We start from the raw sequence: 15,280 nt of genomic DNA, 5'->3' as shown, positions 1-15,280 counted from the left end.
AGATAAGGAGAGAGAGCTGATCACTTTTGTGGTCGACCAAGAAGTTTCATGGAAATTATTATAATTCTCATATCATATGTAAATCCAACAAATTAATATTGGAAATAGTAATCAAATATAATTATATATAATCTAAATAAATCATAATTTAATTAAACTTAATAATAATAAGTTCAAAATAATAGTGAATTCCAATGGGGACTATATTATATTGTATATGTGATTCGGCAAAGCACGCAGGCCAAGTACCACTCAATAAGTACCCAAAGTGCATATATAAATAACATAACATTTCAACTTAATTATTGTGAATTAATTCACTAATATTACATAATTATGGCCTCGTTTAAGGAAATAGTGTATGTTGGTGTCACAACTATTATGTTGTTGGTTGCTTCAACTTCAGCCGTTGATTACGTTGTTGGTGATGATTCAGGCTGGACTATTAACTTCGATTACCAAGCTTGGGCTCAGGATAAGTCTTTTCGTGTTGGTGACAGACTAGGTAATTAACCACTAAGGGCGATCCTGAGTTAAAATGAGTAGGCAAAAAAATATTTGGTCTTCACTCTAAAGATAAATAGTATTTTTAAAATATTATTAAGAAAATATATGTATATTTTTTTAAAAGTTATTTTTTTTAGATAATTAGACCATATACTGAAATTTCTAATTTTTTTACTTTTATACTGTGGGCGGAATTTTTTTCAAAATTACTATGTAAATTTTATACTGTGTACTGTATTAAGTTTTGACTGTTATTTTACGGTTGTTTTTCAGTTGTTCGACTGTTGTTTTTAATTGTTCGGTTTTGTGTTCCACTATTGTTTTCTAAATACACGATATTTTTTAAAAGATTTTCGTGTGATAGTATTTTTGTAAAAGTTAACCCAAATTTTAATATTTTTGTAAGTTTCTTTTTCTTTAAGCCTCTAAAATAAGTGGGTGCTGACCCAAACCTAACCCGCTTATACACTTAGGACGAGCCGGCCGTGACTATCTTAAAAAAAAGAATAATTATCTTTTTTACTCCCTGTACTTATGACACTATACTATTATGCCCCTTAATCTATTCAGCTTGTTACAAATAGTCCTTGTATAATTTTATATGCATACATTTAGTCCTTCTGTTTATTTTGTTTAAAAATACCGTTTGTATTGATGATGTGGTATTATAACAAAGGATAGAGTAGTAATTTCATCTCTTTTTAGAAGGAAAATTGACTATGAGGTGGCATAATAACTGACAATGAAAGATGATTAAAAAATAATTTCATAACCTTTTAAAAAAATTTAATATAAATAATTTTATTAAAATAATTCCAATCGTTTTTTAGCAGTTCAAATTAGAAAAAGGTGTAAAATTAGGATTCTACAGTATTTGAAGAGATGGATATCACTAGAAAGAACATGGGATTTTTGGAAAATTAAGGTAATGATATTCTATTTTTTTGGATGTTATTTTTCATTTTTTTTTCCTGTGATTGTAATTTTTATGACTTGTAATTTATTTTCCTAATGGTATATAATTTTTCAACTACTATCTATGTATAATGCCATATTATTAATTTAACAGTCAACTTTAGTCAATTTTAACAGAATTAGATAGAAGGATTATACTATTCCAACTGATATATTTTAGGGGTATTTTTAACTACACTTATAAATTAAGGGGCATCATAGTATAGTGTCATAAGTACAGGGACTAAAAAAGCTAATTATTCTTAAAAAAATACTTATAAATAATAATATGAATACATAATGATACATTATGTACACTATATGCATCAAAAATATTAAAGATGACAATTCACGACACAACACAATGATACAATTCGAAATATGTTCACTGTCAAAATTGACATAAACGTTTTTCGTTTTCCTTTTTCCTTTGCAGTATTTACGTATCCAGCAGGAGTTCATAATGTGTTCAAAGTAAATGGGGCAGACTTCAGACAATGCACAGCACCAGTTGGAGCAGTGCCGTTAACGAGCGGAAACGACGTGGTGGCATTAGAAAGTCGAGGGAAAAAATGGTACTTGTGTGGTGTTGCTCAACACTGTGCAGTAGGAAACCAAAAGCTTGGCATTGTTGTGGCTCCCAATCCATGGTCTCCCTTACCTTCCCCATCTCCAGCTCCTTCACCACTTCTTAGTGATGATGTATCTGATCAAAACCAAGACTAATTAATTTACTACACACCTAATTAAACCAAGCGATTTAATTATAATTAATTAGTTAATATGTTTTATCCAATAAATTAATCATTTTTCATGATTATATAATTATTTGTTACTGTTTTAAGTATTTTGATTCCAGTTATAACCACAACCCTCATGTTTATTTAGTTGTAATCTACTGAGTTTGGAAACCTATCTGTGTGCAAGTTATAAGAATTTCATCTCACTTTACAATGTATTAAAAAATTATAAAGTAAAAATAGTTTCATAAAACATTTTATCGAAAAATATTTTCTTTTCTAGTTAAAAAAAAAAAAAACTAATTAAAATAATGATACAAAACATATCTATTACAAATGTTATACTGACAGACCCGAACATAAATTTCGGACCTCGGACCCCGGCCAAGATCTCGGACTTGAACCCCGAACCCCAACCTAGGATCCTGGACTCAAACCAATACTAAGGGTTAGGATAAGCTATGTATACAAGTATTGTTATTAGACACTTTAAGGTGTTCAACATCATACTAGTATTTTTCATTGTGAATATTTAACAGTTTTTTTATATTATTTATTAAATTAAAATATGTGAAATCAGATATTAAATTACACATCCTTGGCACTTTAATTTAAAGTGTCCACTAATGTACACAAAGGTTGACATTAAGAATTATTTTGCAAATACACAAAAATAATAAAAATACAGTTTTATGAAATTTAAATATTTTTATAATTTTTATGATTTTATTTACAAAAAATAAAATCGTTTAATATATTTTATATTATGGCTTTTTTAATTTGCGGTTGATATTTTATTATCTGTATTTTATTTTTATTTATTATTGTTTGGATATTATTTTCGTAATTTTTTTTTAGTTGTTATAAAACACCCTAAAAATATTTTTAAAAAAATCTTTAAAATGTAAAAATATAAAAATTTTATTAAAAAAAAGATAATATTTTATGTAATTATTTATTAATATTACCCACTAAAATATCGCGGGGCCCACCATATTCTCACCTACAAAATTACAATAAAAACATAGAATTCAATTTAAATTCTCATCTAAATACTAATTTTTATAACAAACACCCCTAAGTAAAAAGAAACAACATAATATGATATGAGTAAGGCTAAAGTGTATGGTTAGCCATTTATAAATTGTAACTTGATAACATTTGATATTTCTCACAACTGGACAAGCTTGCAACCACTATCAATGGATCTTTTAACTCCATCCAATACCAACTGTGTCTTTCTACTAATCTCAGGCCATTTACAATTTGGCTGAACCCCATCATACACAACACCACGAACAAGCCTAGAAAACTCTTCAACCATCAAAGCCTCTTGGGGTAATTCACAATCCACACTCACTTCCTCAGGCACTGCATTCCACCCAATGTGGAGATCCACAAACATGGCACCACAACTTAACTCAAAAGAAGCAGAGTCTTCTTGGTATGGGATTATGAAGTCATTGGTGTGAATTGTAGCATTAGAACCAGATATAGTCAGGTCCATTGAAGTGTTGGAGAAAAAAGAGCAGTGAATTGTTGCAGCCGTGTTGTTCGATGAAATGTCCCAATGAAATGCTGCTGTAAAGGACAAGATGACTCCGGTGCAGTTTGTTGTAACGTCCTGAGCTTGTACTGTGGTTGGCAATTGGTAGTCCTTTGCCCATAAAAGGGCTCCAATGCAGTACCACCCCAAGTCCCCAAGCGCGCCGAGACCGTCTAAGTCGGGTTTTACCCTTATGTTGCTCTCCGAAAATTCTGGGCTTACTGACATTGTGGATGTGCTGTAAATCTTCCAACAATGGCAAACAAAAACAATTAGCTCATCTCATATACATTGAATTATCTCTTAGTTTTTGGTTTGGCATGTTGTTGATTAATTTGATACCAATAATAATTGTAACACACTCAAACTACATACACACTATCTACACTTAATGTTGTATAATTAACCTTAACTACATAACTAAAAGTGATATAAGTGATGTGATTTCTATATTTAATCATGAAAAATGCTTAAAAGTACTAATGGTGTTTAATATTTTCTAACACGTCATATTGTTATTGAAATATCAATAATTAGTTGTAAGACACTTTTTTTTAGATGGTTTTAAGTACTAATAGTGTCTTAAAACATCTCTGACCATGCTCTCTAAACACATTAGTTAAAATAAAAAGTGAAATTTGAAAAAAGAAAAAAAAGTTTCAACCCTACAAAAAATAGGTCTTTATAATAGAGAATTGACAGGAAGCTCTCTAAATGTAGTAAATATAAGGAGCACCTAACTTAATCGTTACACCAAAATTATTATTATGTCTATAAATATCATCTTTTATTATAAATATAACTAGTTAAAATACATATACATTTTTTTTTGCTACAATGTGGGTAATTAATTAGTTAAGCATAACAATTAGATAAACTCAAATTGTTGATAAACAAATAGATCTCTACAATGAAATTAATCAAATTTTCAGAATTTATAGTCTATTTTGAGATAATAAAATTGTTAAAATTATTTACTAACTACTTAATATAAATTTTCAAAATAATCCCAATATACATTTTATTAATTATTAACAAACTTACGAAATTAATTTGGCCAAAAGTTTTATTGGAATGAGAGATCAAGTCTTTCATCTTGATCGTCCTAGGATGATGCAGCCACATGGTACCGTCCATGAATTGTACACCGTTGGATCGGCATGCCTCCAAAATCTGATCAAGCTCAGCGACATTAAGAGCAGCCGGCTTCTCCAACAGCACGTGCTTCTTCTTATTAGCTGCCTTCACTGCCCACTGGATGTGGAGACTAGTAGGCAGGGGAAGGTACACGGCATCTACGCATGGGTCTTCCAACACTTGATCGTAGCTCCCATAAAGCTTTATTATCTCATGATCAGTTCCCGAAACTCCAATCAGCGACGCGAATTTCTCTGCTTTGTCGATCGAACGGCTACCGATGGCGTAGAGGGTGACGCCCGGCCCGAGGGACATGGCTCGAGCTAGTTTTCGAGCTATGTCGGCGCATCCAATGATTCCGAAACGAATTGGATTGTTTGAGCTGAGCGGAGCTTGATGATCAGCCATTAATGCTATGGAGTGAGTGAGTGAGTGAATGGTGTTTGGTAATAGAGTGATAAAATGATGTGTGGACTCATTGGCTGCCATTTATCTATCTATAACTATATAACATACGTACAATAAGGCTAATTAACATATATATAAAAATTATGGTATTAGTGACACCCGTATAATTTATTATTGAAAAAAAATATGTATTTTTAAAAATTATTAATTAAATTAAAAATTAATAATTAAAAAAATTACGTAAAATTAAATTAAAAAATTAAATTATTTTTTTTCAAATTCATTATAGAAGTGGCATTGATATAGTATTAATATGACAACTGATTAAATAGACATATTATCATTTTTTTTATCATGTGTGACATAAAAAGTTTAGGGGCATAATAATACTTGGAAACGAAAATCCTAAATAATCAAAAAAAATTAAATATATAAAAAAATTATAATTTTTTTTGAATAAATTATGTAATTTTATTAATAACAATTAACTAAAATAATAGTCTACAATCCAATCGGAATATCTTCCTTGGAGACACAACTAGGATTATAATAAAAAAAACTAGTCAAAATAATCTGCCACCTAATTTCCAAATCATTTGACAAAAAAACTAAAAATAAAATTAAATTAAAAAGATTACAGCATTTAAGAAGTACACCTATATTCACTTTCATCTACCGCTTAGAGATAGAAATTGTTGCAGCAAATTCATTTAACCTCGTAAATTAAGTATTCAACTATTGTACAACGTACGTAACTACACTATTAACACTCGCTTTGCTATATAAAAGTAACTATTAAAGAAACATTTAAATTATAAATATATAATATCAAAAAACCGTCAACAAAATAACAAGAATATATTATAAAAATAATATGAAAACATCAAAAGATTATATTTTCTATAAATAAAATTTTAAAAACTGTAAGAAAATTTAAAATTTCATAAAATCGTATATTTATAATTTTTATTATTTTTGTGTATTTGTAAAATATTTCTTCATTCTTTTATATATTTAAATTTTTAATGTATACTTTTTTTTTGAATGGAAAATGCATCTTTATTAACCATTAAAATCCGCTACCAAAGAAGGTAGCAAGTCGAATGGAACAGACTCCATATCGAAGATACAACCAGGAAAAAATATAGAAGCTCTAGCACAGTTATGAGCTACCATATTTGCTGATCGTTTCACAAATAACACAGAAATAGTTTTCAATTCTAACAACAGTTTTTTACACTCTTGGATAACTTGGCCAAACATTGAAATCATATTCACCTCGCTTCTTATCGCTTGGACCACCGTTAAACAATCCGTTTCGAGTGTAACATGTTGCCAATTATGACTCTTAATCCAACTTAACGCTTCACGAATGCCAATGGATTCAGCTACCTCGGGTGCAACCGAACCAGAAAAGAGCGCCATCTTCCCCTCTATTAGCATACCGTGATGGTCTCTTGCCACTAACCCGCATCCATATATGTTACCACCATCAAAGAGAGCAGCGTCAACATTTACTTTGATATAATTAACATTTGGCACAGTCCAATGCTCAGCACCCAATTATGGAATTTTTGTCCCACCCTATTTGAAGAATAGGAGGAATAGGCAGACTGAATTTAATGCTCTTATAAATATATTTAATTAGAATTACAAGTATATAAATACATACAAGAGAGTCATGGTGGTCATATAATAACAAAATTAAGAGAGAGAGAGAGAGAGAATGGATGAAGACCAATTACAGAAACACAAAGAAAAAGAGCAACAAAAAGAAGAAGCTGTGACCATGTTGAAGAGGCCTAGACCCAATAATATTAAGCCACCACCACCAAACAAAAGTATGCATTCATATACAAATCTTTATTAATTAATTATACATGTTTCAACAAAATTATTATTAATTTCTTTGTTAATTAATTACTATAGAACAAGCAAGAAGACCTACTCCTAATGTCACACCTCATGAGATAAATGTAGATGTGGGTCAGGTAATAATTAATTAATTAATTACATAATAATTAAATAATAATCAAGTTTCTTGTTTCTAATTAATTAATATTAATTAATTTTAGGATGTTGTGAGCAAAGTAAGAGAATGGGTTAAAAGTTCAGGATCATTGGATATTCTTTCTATTACAGGCACAGTATCATTTGCATCATTTGATGATCCTTCTATGGTTTTCCAAGAGGTATATTATATATATTTAGATATTTAGTTCTTTCTTTTTTTCTTTATAACTTTTCTTGTTTTTATTTTGAATTTGGTTAAATAATTTTTGCAGAGTTTTTATCATATTGAAACAATAAAACGTTGTGAAAGGAAATTTGATCATGATGAAGAAGATGTAAAATTCGAAGTTAATTTGTTTGAACAAATTACCTACATTAATGTTTATCATGGTGTTGTACGAGAATTACTAGCTTCTACTCCTGTTAAGGTCATCATCACATTATTCTTATTTAAATTTAAATTAATTTTCTTGTTTTCTTTTGTTCATCATAATTATTAATTAATAATGATTTTTTTTTTAATTTTTGATGTATTAGATAACGGTTGCAAATTACAATTCACCAACAGCAACATCATCATCGTCCACAACATCAGTACCAAGATCCCAACATTAATTCACATGAAACATTTATGTCCTAGTTTCTTGGAATTATTTATTATTTTATTGTTTTTGAACAAAGTTAGTTATTATAGTTGTGAACTGAGAGTAATTAGTTGAATTGTTTGGCAGTTTAGTATAATGCCATTTTTTGTAATCAATTTTTGAGTCTACAGCTTTTGTTTATTGATTCAATCCAAGAATTCTTTGTCAAAATATTTGTAGGAATGAAATGAATCTATATATCTTCGAGTAATTTGACAAAGATTGAATAAGAACACAACCTTGTATTGTTATATCTCAATTAATGTATATTTTGTCAAAAATCAGAAAAATATTATTTGACCTCCCAAAAAAATACGGTACAAAAATAACTATAATCATAATAATTAAAATTAATAATTTACTTGCTATTTTGGTATTGTACATTTTTTATTTTTACTAAAAAAAAAAATATTCTATATCTTTGTAAAATATATATCAATTATTATGTAGATTTTAGATATTTAAGTAAACACATTAAATTATCACTATAATACTATATGAAATAATTTTACTTATTTTGAAATAATGTAAGAATTTCTTTTTAATGATATAGGGAACACCTTATTTAATTTGTATGTTTTAGGAAATATATATGTCACTATAAATAACCTTACATTTAATATAGAAAAAATAAAGAAATTGTGACTAGAAGTACATTATTAAATTATCACTATATCGTGATGAAATTACAAATTTTATTATTTTTTGTACTATCTCTGCAAAAGAATTATTTAATTAAAAAATTAAAGAAAAAATTAGAAAAATATGAGAAAAAAAAATAGATAAAATTAATTAATCAGTTACCTTGTATTATTCTTCTCATATTTTATGGGAATTTTACAAAAATACTGCTTTTTGACCAAAACTTTACATTTTTACTGGGACACGGCAAAAACAACTTTTGTACTGCCCAAGCCCAATTTCATTACTTTTGTACTGCCCAAGCCCAACATCATTTCATTTATACTGTGTGTGTGGGGAAACAACCTTCTTCGTGTGTGGGGAGACGCCGGAGACGGAAATCACCAAGAAAAAACCATTAAAACCGGCAAGAATAAACAAAAGCAGTAAAATCGACGTCAATAAATAATCATGGCAAAACAACAGTAAAACAACAGTAAAACAACACTAAAACAATCAAACAAAACAAAAGAAAAAAATGATTAAAAAAAACAAACAATCTGCTGCACAACCTCAACACCAGATGCAAAATCAACTATATTTGCAAGTCTATTCCTAGAAAATTATAAAAAAAAACTACTAAAACAACACTGAAACAACACAAAAACAAATGAAGCAAATATAACTACTTAGAAAAATATAAAAGAAACACACACCTCCATCTTCCACACTCACAGACATAACCATCACAACAACACGAGAACACCCAGAAAATACCTATTGATTCAAATAAATAAATCATGAAAAACAACAGTAAAACAATACTAAAACAATACTAAAACAAAAAAAAACAATAAAAAAATGATCAAAAATTAACTATGTTGTGCACATCCTCAATACTAAATGCACTATATTTGCAAGAAAAGTTCTAGAAAATTAGAACAAAAAAAAACCACACTAAATCTTATATTTTAAAAAAAAACATAACTAAGAACTTCAAAAAATTAAAAAAAAAAAGAAGAAGAAAAGAAAAGAAGATGAAGAAGAAGAACTAAGAACTATCACCTTCATGGTCTTCCTTCCCCTCATCATCTCAGCCATAAAAACATAGCTTTTATTTGGGTAATATTATAGATTTGGGAAAAAAAAAGAAAAAAAAGAAGAAGAAGAAGGTGAATAGTAGAGAGATTAGTAAACACATAAGAAGAGAGAATAACCACAAAAAATTTGACCCTAAGACAATAACTGGATGTGTTTTTTTTTTAAAAAAAAAAAAGAAGAAGAAGAAGAACATAAGAAGAAGAAGATGAATAATTAAATGGGATAGTAGGTATAAAAACGTGGTGTGAAAGAGAGTAATTGTATTAATATGATGATTAAATTGAATTAAAAGAAAAAAAAAAAAAAAAAGCTGCCACAAATGTGACAATTACCAGTCACATCATTTTTTTATCACTTAAAATAAAAAAAAAAAATAAATAAGCTAAAGTTTTAAAGGCAGTAAACTGCCAAAAAAAAGAACAGTAAAAAGGTTGTATTTTCCGTGCAACAGTAAAAATGTAATAAATTGGGAAAAAACAGTAGTGGGTGTAAATTTCCCTATTTTATTAACCCTTTTCTAAAACTATCCCATAAAATAATTTGTTGATAAAAGACCATATTTTTACAAAGTTATACCTTAACAAAAAAAAAAAAAAATCCCCTTAATTATATCTATGTTATCACAAGATTTCTAACTAAATTTTTGGTCCCTAACTCGGAAGAAATATTGTAATTTCGAAAAATGCCAAGAAAATATGTGTATATTTTTGCAAATAAATTAATTTTTTGGGCTCTAGGCAGTGATCTGATATGCCTTAACCCAAAACAAGTCCTTTTTTTTTTAGGAATAATTACATAAGACACTATTTTTTGTAAAATATTTACATTTTTACGTTCAAAGATTGTTTTTTTTTTACATTTTTACCGTTTTCCAAAAAATAACACGAAAACAAAATAAAATCAACAAGAAAACAACATAAAAGTAACATGAAAATAAAATCAAAATAATAACAAAAAATAACATACAGATAATAAAAAATTAACGACAAATGAACAAAATTTCAATATAAAAATACCGTATTTTATGTAAATAAAATCAAAAAAATCGTAAAAATATTTAAAATTCCATAAAATTATCCCTTTTGTATATGTGAGATAACAAGGCAGCTTCGCTTTAATCTATTAATCAAAAATACTTTTATATTATATTTTATTAAAATATACTCAAGGTTAAATAAAAGTAAAAAAATAAAATAAATATATAATATAATTTCCTCAAAAATTCTTTTTCTTTGTGTTGTAGTCTCAAAAAATAGCAATGCATCTAAATTACATGATATAACCTTACCAAAAAAAAAATGATATAAAAATCAAATTTTTAATGAAGTAACCATCGGTATAACAAAAAATTAAAAATGCCAAAAAAAAAAATACAAATATGCTGGATTCATGCCTTTTTTCTTTTTTCACTAAATTATCAAAATTCACCATTACCATTTTCAGGCATAATATTTTTCTAATTTTAGTAGTTCGATGACATGGTATCTTATTTAACTAAATAATATTTATGAAGTTAATTTTGTAATATTTTACATACTATGTAATATTATAGGTTTTATTTGTTATTGATTGTTTTTGTTTGGTCTAAACTTCTAATAAAGTTGTAATAGTTGAATTGTATATGGATGAAAAAGTTGTAGGCCCAAGGTCCAAGAATGGCCCCTTTCTAGTTTCTATGGACTAAAAGTGATTGGGCTTTCAGGCCCTAAATCACCATAATAGCTAATCATGATATGAGAAATGAATGTATCTAACTAGTATTATAATCTTTATTTTGGGATAATTTTTTTTGAAAAAAAAAAAAAACAAACAAACAAAAACAACAATAAAATTACAAAAGTAAAGTTTGTACGGATTTTTCAATTTTTTTTTTTTACAGTTTTTTAAATTTTATTTACATAAAATATGGTATTTTAGTATATTTTTATGTTGTATTCTTATTATTTTATTTTTGATTTTTTTGTTATTTATATATTATTTTTTATATTATTTTGATGTTATTTTTTTTTTATATTTTTATGTAAATTTTTTTTAATATTTTTATAAAATACTGTAAAAATATAAAAAAGAAAGCTTTACACATAAAAAAAAATATTCAAATTTTACAAAAATTGATATTATGTAACTATCCATTTTATTTTTCTTTTTATTTACTTTGAAAGGGGATTGCTTATTAACTATTTTGCTATTATTGTTGTTATTTTATTTAAAAAGTAACATTATACCGATCGAAATAAAATATAGGAACAGAAAAATTCACATATTTTAATCTGGTAAATTGAAAATTTAATGGATTTTTTTTTCTTCTTCTTAAATCTTAATTATGTACTCAGATTTCTCATACAATGTGCCAAATCAACAACTAAATTACAATCATTTTTTTTTTCCAAATAAATAAATCATAATCATATATATTGATGAATGTTGTATAGTTGGGTGGCTTCATTGAAATTTTTTTATTTTCAGATAATTTATAATCGTGAAATTTTAAAATTTTCTGTTGCTTTCACTAAAACCAGCTGGAAAATGACACACAAACTAATTATTATTATTATTATTATTATTGAAAATTGTTATTTTTAATATTACTACCACTTTACAGCTTGCAAAATATTTATTTAGAAGATTATTTATTAAATATATTATGATAACCTCGTATAATCAAATTTTAATATTAAAATTAGTTTTGAACTCACAAATCACAATTTCCAATTATGATATTTCGTCTGATCGGGATATCTATATATTCACTCTAATCATTTTCTAATGTGGACGCCATTATTAATTCCCTTATTATAATTATAAAATTATATATATTTATGTATATTAGTACAGCTCGATTCACAATTTCACATGCTATTATATACAAATTAGTAATAATATTTCTGATTTAATATATAATTAAATTTATGATCATAAGATCCAGTACTCATTTACACAGAAGGAAATTAAATTAACTATACATCTCTTCTTTTGTTAATTAGCATCTGATCAATTTTCATTAATATAATTTACATGTCTCTATATATATATCATTCACAATGAAAATTATAATTAATATAGCATATTAAAAATAATTTAAATGAAGACTTAGATATTAAAAATACAATAACCTTTTTATTAAATTTAATTCTCCAAACAACAAAATAGATAAACTGATCCAATAATAATACACCACTCATTCCTTTCCTCTTACGAAATAATCAAGCTCTATTTCCCTTTAATAATAATTTAATATGTATATACTATTATATATATGAGTTTCTTAAAATATTAATGAATAATGATTGTGATACACTCATCCTACACACTATCTATATACAATTTTCTATATAATTAATCTTAACTATATATATAACTGAAAATGATATAGTTCTTATGTATTATTTATGATAAAAATTAAATACACATCACTATAAAATGTGTGCAATAAGTATTTGTCATTAGCATTACTCAGTATTAATTATATTTACTTATATAAATATGTGTGAATTAAATTAATTATTTTTATGAATAAAAACTATAGAATTTGCATTACTGTAAATTTTTTAATTTTCAATGTCAAAAATATTTACAATACAATGCTATAAATATATTATGCATATATATATATATATATATTAAATCAAGTTATTTATTTTATTCTTCTTCTTTTTAAGGGGATCAGTCAAGTTATTTAATTTTTTCTAATAAATAATATTCTTAAAAATAAATTACTTTATATATTATTTTTTTTAATTTTTCTTTAAAAATTTACGGTTTGAATTACTTTGTTAGTTTCTCTAATACATTTTATATGGGTTGCTATCTAGATTTTAGTTACAATTTAAGTTATTCCCTATATTAATTTTCGTAAAAATATAAAATAAAAACTACTTTAAAATATAAAAATAAAAAAATCTTAATTAAATTGGGTGGAATCCGTTTAATATTTTTTTTCTTTGATTTATTTATTTATTTTGCTTTATTAAAGCATATTAATTAAATTCACAAAGGTTGAGGTCATTTAATTTGTTGCGCGGAAAATAGTTTGGCTCCATTCGATTACACAAAGGTGAAGATAATATTTATATAGTATATATATAAATATATAATTAATTAATACTTTAATGTACTAATCATTCAATTAATTTTATAAAAAAAAAGGAACTCATTCAATTTATATATTCAATTTATATATTTGCAAGTGGCATTAAATTAAACATTTCCACTAATCGTCGTACCTCTCTTTGTCCATAATCTATATATAGATAAATATATATCAAAATAATATATATATAATACCAAATTAGAAAGTAAAACCCTAATTATTAAGGAGTGTCATTCTTACCAAACATGAGAAATTCCTTATTAAGCCACATCCATTTATTCAATCACTACCATTGAAAAATTATTGTGATCTAAAAAAGTTCTACATATACAATTATTTATAGTGATACTTCTCTATAGGTAATCTTTTCTTAATTATATTTAACTCCATTATTTATTATAAATAAAATATATTAATGGTAAAAAGTAATGAGAACAATTTTGTTAATTAATTAATGGGGTCTTACAAAAGTTATTACTCATCAAGTAAAAATAAGCTAATTAAACTTTTACAATAATTCTAATTAACAACTTTTTTAATTAAGGATTGTTGTTTGGCGATATCATAATTTTATTATTTAAATTTTTGGGGATAGTTTCTCGTTCTAAGAATTCAACGGCGCACATGTTTTGGCAAATGATATATACTTTGCAGTTATACAATGAACTATCTTAGTTTGAGAATATTTTAGCGTCAATTGTAAATGTCTACATAATAAATTCATAAATAATTATAATCACTACTTTAAAAAGACAAATTGTTACCCACCATATAAATAAGGTCACATTTATAGTTATACATATATATTGTAATATAGTTATTGTTCAATGAATGATCACTAAATTTTATGGTTATAATATATTTGTCACAACTTTTTGGCACACAGATTTGTTAATAACTTTCTTATTTATATATTTATATATGCCCATTAGCATTCAGTGCATGTGCGACTTATAATGTAAATGATTAATATAATTATATAATTAATTTTGTAGTTAATATATATATTTATATATTTATAGCAACCTTTTATTCTTGGGATGGCATCTTTCAAAGAAATATTGCAGTGTATAGAGAGGTAAACTTTGAGTAAGAGGAGTCAATATTAATATTAATTAAAATATATATTATATATATCAGTGACCATATGTACTAATTATTAATTAAAAGACTATAAAATATTTCTATTAATGTGACTTTTAATGCTTTATCTCAGCATGTCAGGAATAATAGGAGTCCAAAAATGTTACGTTTCTCAATTTGGAAATTACTTTGTCTTTATATATATATATAAATAATTTACATATCTGGTTAGGCTAATTAATAAACATTATACTAATTTATTAAATAAAAATAATTATATTAAAGAAACTAAAAAATGAGATCGAGAATATGTAACGTATAATTAAAGATTATCATGTGGGTACTGTAAAGAGACATTAACAGATTTCATAATTACTTGTTAATTAATTAAGTACTTTGTAAATTAAATTAAATATATCATGCAGTCATGTTCGGT

At 26.0% G+C, this 15,280-nt stretch overlaps 3 protein-coding genes across 3 annotated transcripts; 2 read left to right on the top strand and 1 right to left on the bottom strand.

Moving 5' to 3' along the window:
- Nucleotides 1-320: 320 nt before the first annotated feature.
- Nucleotides 321-2,187, top strand: LOC115719794 (blue copper protein 1b-like). The gene is made up of 2 exons (XM_030648983.2): nucleotides 321-505; nucleotides 1,898-2,187. The coding sequence occupies exons 1-2, from the start codon at nucleotides 337-339 to the stop codon at nucleotides 2,185-2,187; spliced, it is 459 nt and encodes a 152-aa protein (XP_030504843.2). The 5' UTR covers nucleotides 321-336.
- A 1,097-nt stretch (nucleotides 2,188-3,284) lies between these two features.
- Nucleotides 3,285-5,394, bottom strand: LOC115718741 (uncharacterized oxidoreductase At4g09670). Its single transcript, XM_030647566.2, has 2 exons — nucleotides 4,792-5,394; nucleotides 3,285-3,993 (listed from the first exon to the last, which is right to left on the bottom strand). The coding sequence occupies exons 1-2, from the start codon at nucleotides 5,371-5,373 to the stop codon at nucleotides 3,373-3,375; spliced, it is 1,203 nt and encodes a 400-aa protein (XP_030503426.2). The 5' UTR covers nucleotides 5,374-5,394; the 3' UTR covers nucleotides 3,285-3,372.
- Nucleotides 5,395-6,689: 1,295 nt separating this feature from the next.
- On the top strand, nucleotides 6,690-8,179 carry LOC133034658 (uncharacterized). Its single transcript, XM_061109929.1, has 5 exons — nucleotides 6,690-7,133; nucleotides 7,228-7,283; nucleotides 7,368-7,484; nucleotides 7,578-7,733; nucleotides 7,843-8,179. Exons 1-5 carry the CDS (start codon nucleotides 7,019-7,021, stop codon nucleotides 7,918-7,920), a joined length of 522 nt encoding a protein of 173 aa, XP_060965912.1. The 5' UTR covers nucleotides 6,690-7,018; the 3' UTR covers nucleotides 7,921-8,179.
- Nucleotides 8,180-15,280: the final 7,101 nt, after the last annotated feature.

Source organism: Cannabis sativa, chromosome 2 (assembly GCF_029168945.1).
Source record: "Cannabis sativa cultivar Pink pepper isolate KNU-18-1 chromosome 2, ASM2916894v1, whole genome shotgun sequence".
NCBI lineage: Eukaryota > Viridiplantae > Streptophyta > Magnoliopsida > Rosales > Cannabaceae > Cannabis > Cannabis sativa.
The sequence above is the reverse complement of the archived record's forward strand: the minus strand, read 5'-3'. Positions and strand labels throughout refer to the sequence as shown.

Bases quoted from the DNA above. Each gene is read 5' to 3' on its own strand.
- LOC115719794 (XM_030648983.2), top strand. From the start codon at position 337: ATGGCCTCGTTTAAGGAAATAGTGTATGTTGGTGTCACAACTATTATG. The intron at 506-1,897 runs GTAATTAACCAC...TTTCCTTTGCAG, and splicing joins TCGTGTTGGTGACAGACTAG to TATTTACGTATCCAGCAGGA.
- LOC115718741 (XM_030647566.2), bottom strand. From the start codon at position 5,373: ATGGCAGCCAATGAGTCCACACATCATTTTATCACTCTATTACCAAAC. The intron at 3,994-4,791 runs GTAAGTTTGTTA...CATTGTTGGAAG, and splicing joins CTTTTGGCCAAATTAATTTC to ATTTACAGCACATCCACAAT.
- LOC133034658 (XM_061109929.1), top strand. From the start codon at position 7,019: ATGGATGAAGACCAATTACAGAAACACAAAGAAAAAGAGCAACAAAAA. The intron at 7,284-7,367 runs GTAATAATTAAT...AATTAATTTTAG, and splicing joins TAAATGTAGATGTGGGTCAG to GATGTTGTGAGCAAAGTAAG. The intron at 7,485-7,577 runs GTATATTATATA...TAATTTTTGCAG, and splicing joins CTTCTATGGTTTTCCAAGAG to AGTTTTTATCATATTGAAAC.